General features: G+C 62.8%; 1 protein-coding gene across 1 annotated transcript; it reads left to right on the forward strand.

Moving 5' to 3' along the window:
- Positions 1 to 3,171: 3,171 nt before the first annotated feature.
- On the forward strand, positions 3,172 to 6,837 carry ERFL (ETS repressor factor like). Its single transcript, XM_031963257.1, has 5 exons — positions 3,172 to 3,235; positions 4,553 to 4,787; positions 5,353 to 5,536; positions 5,823 to 5,952; positions 6,071 to 6,837. The coding sequence occupies exons 1-5, from the start codon at positions 3,172 to 3,174 to the stop codon at positions 6,520 to 6,522; spliced, it is 1,065 nt and encodes a 354-aa protein (XP_031819117.1). The 3' UTR covers positions 6,523 to 6,837.
- Positions 6,838 to 7,026: the final 189 nt, after the last annotated feature.

Raw genomic sequence — 7,026 nt, forward strand, 5'->3', positions numbered from 1 at the left:
TCCTCTGGGTCGATCGGGAATCAATGGGGCTGGAAGGGAGCCGGGGGCGGGAGGGAGATCAAAGCCAGAGGTTGGGGGTGGGAATGGCTGCAGAGACAGAGATGGAGCCAGGGAGCGGAGAGATAGAGAGAGACACAGAGGGGTAAACCGAGAGAGGCAGAAAGAGAAGCAGAGGGAGATGGGGAGGGGAGGGAGGGAGAGACAGAAGACAAAGAGACAGAGATACACAGAGAGATTGAGGCAGGGAGAGAAAGAGAGACAGAGAGAGAGAGGAGAGAGAGAGACAGAGAGACAGAGATACACAGAGAGATTGAGGCAGGGAGAGAAAGAGAGAGAGGAGAGAGAGAGAGAGCACAGAGAGAACACAGAGACAGAGAGATTGAGGCAGGGAAAGGGAGAGAGAGACAGAGAGAGAGAGAGGAGAGACACACAGAGACAAGACAGAGAAAGACAGATAGATACATCAAGAGAGAGAGAGAGAGAGATACAGAGAGACACACACACACACACACAAAGGGAGACAGGGAGAGACAGAGAGAAGGATTGGACCCTCACGTAAAGAGACAGACACAGGAGAGAGATATACACAAGAAAAATAGATGGAGAGAGAGACACACACCCAGAAAGGAAGAAAAAGAGAGACGAGTGGAGAGACAGAAGAGAGGGGCCGAAATGTGAAGAAAGAGAGAGAGGATGTGGGCAGAGCCCGGCAGGAAGATGAAGAGACACTAACTCCACAGAGACGGGCAAAGGACAACAGGCACGAGACAGACACTGAGAGAGGAGAGACACAACACACACGCACCTGGGCCTGGGAAAATAACAGAAAAGAAAATGGGGAGATGGGGAAGCAGAAAAAGACTGAAAGAAAACCCCGCAGAGACAAAGACAGACAGACGGACGGACACACACACACACACACACACACACACACACCCCTAGCCAGGCCTGAAGGAAAAATAATCGACAGAGGCAGGAGAACACCAGCAGAAACGGAGCTGGAGAGAGACAAGAAATAGAAATGGAGGCACGAGCACACAGAGCCTGGCCTGGGAAAGAACAGTGCAAGAAAGAGAGAGACAGAAACGGAGACAGAGGCGGACGGGAGAGGGGGAGAAAGGCAGAGAAGAAGAAACAAAGAGGGCCAGAGACAGAGACTGAGGCAGAGAGACAAGGGAGGGGGAAACTGAGGGTTGGCAGCAGCGGGGGGAGGGCTTGGAAGGGAGCGGGCGGGAGGTCCCCCGGCTCCTCGTTATAACGTGTCCGGAGGAGGCGGCGGGGAGTTGAAAGCGTCGGGAAGAGAAATCAAAACCAACACGGAAATGAGCTGGCCCAGGGAGGGGGAGCCGGGGGGTTAGAGGGGGGGGACAAGGAGAGAGATGGGGGAAAGCTAGAGATGGGGAGAGATGAAGGAAAGATGAGGGAGAAGTGGACAAGAGAGCGGGAGACATGAAAGGGGGAGAGATGGAGGAGAGATGGGGAAAAGATGGGGAGAGATGAGAGATAGGGGAGGTGGGAAGAAATGGGGGAGATGAGAGAGACAGGGAGGGATGGGGAGAGACAGTGGAGGGATGGGGAAATATTAGGAGAGAGATGGAGAGAGATGAGATGAGAAATGGGGAGAGATGAAGGAAAGATGAGGGAGAAATAGACAAGAGAAGCAGGATAAATGAAAGGGGGAGAGATGGGGGAAAGATGGGGAGAGATGAGATTAGGAGAGATGAGAGATGAAGAGATGAGAGAGATGGGGAGAGATTAGGAGAAATGAGGAGAGATGGGGAGAGATGGGGGAGAAGAGGGAGAGATAAGAAGGGGAGAGATGGGGAGAGGTGAAAGATGGGGAAGATGAGGGAGAGATGAGACAGACTGGGAGAAATGAGAGAGGTGGGAGATATCGGGAGAGAAGAAAAGATGGGGAGAGAGGAGAAAGATGAGATGAGAGATGCAGAGAGATTGAGAGATGAGAGATAGAGAGGTAGAGGAGGAAGAAGAAAGATGAGGGAGAAATAGAGATGAGAGATGTGGGAGAAATAAGGAGATTGGGAGAGAGGAGAGAGATTGGGAGAGATGGGGGAGAGGAGAGATGAGTGATTAGGGAAAGAGATGGGGAGAGATGGAAGAGAGCTAGGGGAGGAGAGGGAAAGAGGATAGATGGGGAGGTGAGAGATTAGGGAAAGATGAGGAAGAGAGTTGGGGGAGATGGGGAGATGAGGTAAGAGATAAAGGGGAGACGAGGGGGAGCTGATGGCGACAAACCTGGAGATAAGAGGGAGGGAGAGGAGAGATGGAAGGAAGACTGGGAACAGATGCAGGAAGACGGGAAGGGCAGGGAGGGATGCGGGAGGTGCAGAGGATGGCACGGGGGAGCTGGGGAGAAGAGAAGACGGAGGAAGAGGGGGACGGGGAGCTGGGGAGTGGAGGAAGGTGAAGAAGGGGAAAGGTCCGACCAGGCTGGGAGTGAGGGGGGTTGCAGAGACACGAAGAGCTCCAGAGAGGGAAGCCGAGGCGGGCAGAGCTGGCTGAGGGGGGAGGTGGAGATGCGGGGAAATCCCGAGATGGAGACAGGGGGCTGGGGGAGAGGTCGGGGCAAGTGGGGCGGACTAGGGGGGAGGTAACGGGGAGGGGGCAGCGCGTGCTGGCCTGGCCGCGGGGGCGCCCAAAGCTGGGGCTGGATGTCGGGGGTCTGGGGTTGGCGGGGAGGGGGGATGAGACAGCGAGCAGCGAGGCTCATGGGAAGTGGAACAGGCACAAAATTCTAGAGGAGCTTCGTGGCCTCAGAGACAGCTCCGTGCAGAGATAAGAGACAGAACGCAGAGACGGAGAGACAGTCACATCCAGAGCCAGCCGCAGAGCCCGAGTCAGAGCTAGCCAGGGCGGCAGAGGATGAGGGCTGCTGGCTTGGGGAGAGACTGGGGGAGGAGGGGGAAGGGAAGGGGGGGTGAGGGGCGAGTTTCACCCCAGAGCCAGCCTAGCCTCCTGGGGTGGGGGGGGAGGCGTTGGAGGGCGCAGGAGCCGGAGGCAGGGACGGGGAAGGGGCGGGGGGGGGGGGTCTGGGCATGGGGGCCCGGCAGGGGGAGGGCCAACTGACAGCCCCTGCCTCACCCCTACCTGTCTCTGTCTCCGTCTCTGGCTCTGCATCTCTGGCTTCCCGGCCTCTGCAGCGCTCTCGCCATGGATTGTAACTGCGTCTCGGATCTGCTCTTCACCCCGCCGGTGCCGGCGCTCTGGACTCCGGGTAACTCTCCCGGCCCCGCCCCGGCTCCCCGGTGCCCCGGCTCCCGTGCCCGCCGCGGCTGTTCGGTGCTCTCCCGGCCCTCCCCGGCCGAGCAATTTCGCTCTCCCAGTCTCTCTGGTTCTGGCCCTGCCCTGTTCAGCTCCTGTCTCTGTTTCCTCCCCCTCAGTCTCCTTTCCCCGTCATCGTCCTCTCGCAAAAAAAGACCATCCGCGTTTCTCGGATGAAAAACTCGAAGGAAAAACTTGACCCAAACCCCCCAAAGCTTGAGGTGGGGGTGGGGGTGTAATCTAGGAGCAGGGAGGCAGGTGATGGGAAGAGATGGGGTGAGCTAAGTGGGAGGAAAGGGGGGGTGCAAGGCAGGGGAGGAGGGGCGGAGGAAGGCCTGGGAAATAGCCTGCTTGGAGAATGGGGAATTGGGGGATTAGAGGGGCACTGGGGGACTGAGAGAGGGGAGATTAGGAGATGGGAGATAAGGAAATCAATAAGTGGGGGCAGGGCGAAGCTCAGGGTCTCTGAGCTGGCAATTAAGAAAGGTTTCCAGTGCATTTTCCCGAGATGCCCCTTTCCGGCCCAAATCACTGGGAAGGGGAGAAGCTGGAGACACTGGGGTGAGAGCCTTGGTCACAGGGACTGGGCCTGTTTAGGAGAGCATCTGTCCCACTGTGGTAGCCTCGGGGTCTGGGGAGGAAGGAGGGTCCTTGAGCTGGCAGAGGGAGGAAGGAGGGTCCTTGAGCTGGCAGAGGGGTCTCTGAAGGCCACCCCAATGTGAGAGGGTCACTACATATGTCTGTACCCTCATACCCAGCTGGATGTCTGTGGGTCTGTTGGGTCCAGGCCCTTGGGCAGACGGTCCGGGAGGGCAGAGGTTTGCCCGCACATTCTGCAGCCACCCCTTCCTTTCTCACCCGGAGGCCCCCACTCTGGGCAGACTGACAAGGGCCGACCCCGAGATCTGGCAGGAACCCAAGGGCCTGAGAAACCTCAGGCATCTTGTGCCAGGGGCAGCAAAAGCCCTCCTGGGAGCTGCTGGGACCCAAGGGGGGCTTGACTTTGGGTCCCTTCCCTGAAGTCCAGGCCCACACCCAGAAAGTCGTCCCAACCCAAGGCACCGAGATGCCCGGGCTTTCCCGTGCCTTTGTCTCTGCTTAGGGCTGGGGCTTCATGGGGATTGGGACACCTGGGTCCTCCAGTAGAGGAGGGGGGGGGTCAGGACACCTCAGTCTCCAAGTGGAAAGGAGTTGGGGATCGGGACACGGGGTCCCTGAGTGGGGGATGGTGGGGGACCGGGGCTCTGAGCCTGCCCTCCTCCTCCCCCAGGCTTCGCCTTCCCGGACTGGGCCTACAAGCCCGAGTCCTCCCCAGGCTCGCGGCAGATCCAGCTCTGGCACTTCATCCTGGAGCTGCTACAAAAGGAGGAGTACCAGGGGGTCATCGCCTGGCAGGGCGACTACGGCGAGTTCGTCATCAAGGACCCCGACGAGGTGGCGCGCCTGTGGGGGGTCCGCAAGTGCAAGCCCCAGATGAACTACGACAAGCTGAGCCGGGCCCTGCGGTGAGCGGGGGGCTGTGGAGGTCGGGAACTCGGGGCTCAGAGGCATGGGGCTGGGACGTCGGGGTGCCCGAGTCCTCCCAGGCGGGGCCTTCAGTCTAAGATGTCTAGGTCCCCAAAAGGGCATGGGGGATTTAGGGGGTTTGGGACTCTAAGGGGGGAAGTATCTGGGGAGGGGGTTGGGGGAGGATCCAGGATACCTGGGTCCCTGAGAGGACGGACTTGAGGGGCTGTCAAGAATACTTGGGGGGCGGGGGATAGGAGGGGGAGGATCCAGGATTCCCGCGTCCCTGAGAGGATGCAAGTTCTCAGAGAGGATGGAAATGGGAAGACGGGGGTCCCTGGGGAGGAGGTGTCCAGGTCCCCTCCCTGAGGAGGGGGCGAGTGCTTGGTCCCAATCTATCCCGCCCGCAGGGCTCTTGCCCGGCAGCGGCCCCGCGATCCCGAGCCCGGGCTGAGCGTCGGGGCGGGTCCTCCATCTGTGGGGAGCGGGGGAGGGGGAGTCCGGGGGAAGCCCCCCCTCCCCCCGTTTGTCGGGGGCGCCGGCGACCCGTGCTTCCCTTCGCAGGTATTACTACAACAAGCGCATCCTCCACAAGACCAAAGGCAAAAGGTTCACCTACAAGTTCAACTTCAGCAAAGTCGTGCTGGTCAACTACCCCCTGCTGGACATGGCGGCGGCGCCTCTGCTGCTCGCCCCGGGGCCCTTTGGAGGGGCTGCGGGCCCGGACGGCCCCCCCCTCACCCCCGAGGTGAGCCGCCCGCAAGGGTGGGGGGCGTCGGGACACGGAACCCCCGGGGAAGTAGGACCCACCCCCGGCTCCCCCCGCGGGGGACTCCTGAGCCAAAGGGAGGCGGACTTCGGGGGTGAGGGCGAGAACGGGACGCTGGGGTCCCTGGTTGGGGGGCCCAGGAGGATATCGGGGACCTGGGAACAAGCTGCCCGCGCCTGGGGTGCTGAGGGCTCGGGCTCCCGGGGCGGGGGTGAGGCTCTGAGGGGGGGCGCCGGAGTCCTCACTGCCGCTGCGCCGCCCTCAGACGTTGCAGACCCTGTTCTCCACGCCCCGCCTGGACCCGGGCAGCAGGACCCCCCTGTTCGCCCAGCACCTCTCCGCCCCCGACACGGACAAGCTGCGCCTGGACGGCCCGTTCCCCTTCCTGGGCTCTGGTGAGACTCCGGGGGGAGGGAGGGCGGGCGCTGCCCCCGAGCTTTGGGACGCTCCGAGGGCTGGGGGAGGTGGGGGGGGGGTGCCTAGCCGCCACTCTCCCTTCTCCTTCCGCACCAGGTACTGCCGGCTACTCGAAGCCCCCGGCCCTCCTGAGCCCCTACGGCCGCACCTTCCCCGAATATCCCTGGAACTTTAACCCCTACCTGGCGAGCCCCTTCCCTAAGCTGCCTGCCTCCCTGTACCCCCCGCACTTCTACCCCAACCCCCTGGCGGGATCCTTGGGCCAGCTGCCCACGGGGCCCGGGGCAGGGGGCCCCGCCACAACGCCCCTCCTGGCCGGCCCCGCAGCTGACGGGACGGGGTCCCAGCGCACGAGCCTGGCGGCGGGCGCCCGCCTGACCCTGCCCGGGCCGGGGGTCCCCGAGGTCCCCTCTCTGGGGCCCAAGGAGGAAAGCGACTCCGAGCTGGAGGTGACCGACGTCAGCGGCTGCAGCTCGGACAGCGAGGGCGACGACGGCGTTCCCGGGCCCCCCGAGAGCCAGGGAGGCCGGGGCGGGGCCGGGAGCTGAGGGCCCAGGGGATTGGCGGCATCGGGAGCCCTGCCTCCCCCTCCCCCACTAACGGGGACACGGCGCCCCCAGGGTCTCCCTCAAAGTTCACTCCCCCTCCCGGGGCCCAGGAACGGCCCCGCCCTTCCCGAGCCCCGGGGAGCTGCCCCCCCCCCGCCCTCCCCCCCATCGGAGAGGGGCGGGGGTCTCGCCCAGACGGGCCGCTCCTCCTCGGCCTCCGGGGGGGAAGGAAGGGGCCGCAGGCTTGGGACCTGCCCCTCCTCCCGTCAGTTCCTCATCCGGCGCTGAGCCCCTCCTGCCCCTCCCGGGGTCAGGGTCTCCTCCCCACCCAGGCCTAAGTCAGAGAACACGGTCTCTTCCCTCCCTCCCTCCCCCTCCCCCCAAGGGGAGGGCCCGTAGTCTCCCCCCACAAAAAGGGACCAACCCGGAGCTCGCAGCCTCCTCCCGAGCCCGGGGCCCCGCCCTCCTCCGAAGGGAGGGGCACACCTGGCTCCCAGGGAGGGC

This window comes from Sarcophilus harrisii, chromosome 3 (genome assembly GCF_902635505.1).
Source record: "Sarcophilus harrisii chromosome 3, mSarHar1.11, whole genome shotgun sequence".
Taxonomy (NCBI): Eukaryota; Metazoa; Chordata; class Mammalia; order Dasyuromorphia; family Dasyuridae; genus Sarcophilus; species Sarcophilus harrisii.

Excerpts from the sequence above, each read along its gene's own strand:
- ERFL (XM_031963257.1), top strand. The coding sequence starts at position 3,172 with ATGGATTGTAACTGCGTCTCGGATCTGCTCTTCACCCCGCCGGTGCCG. Across the intron at positions 3,236-4,552 it reads GCCGGCGCTCTGGACTCCGG|GCTTCGCCTTCCCGGACTGG; the intron begins GTAACTCTCCCG and ends CTCCTCCCCCAG. Across the intron at positions 4,788-5,352 it reads AAGCTGAGCCGGGCCCTGCG|GTATTACTACAACAAGCGCA; the intron begins GTGAGCGGGGGG and ends TTCCCTTCGCAG.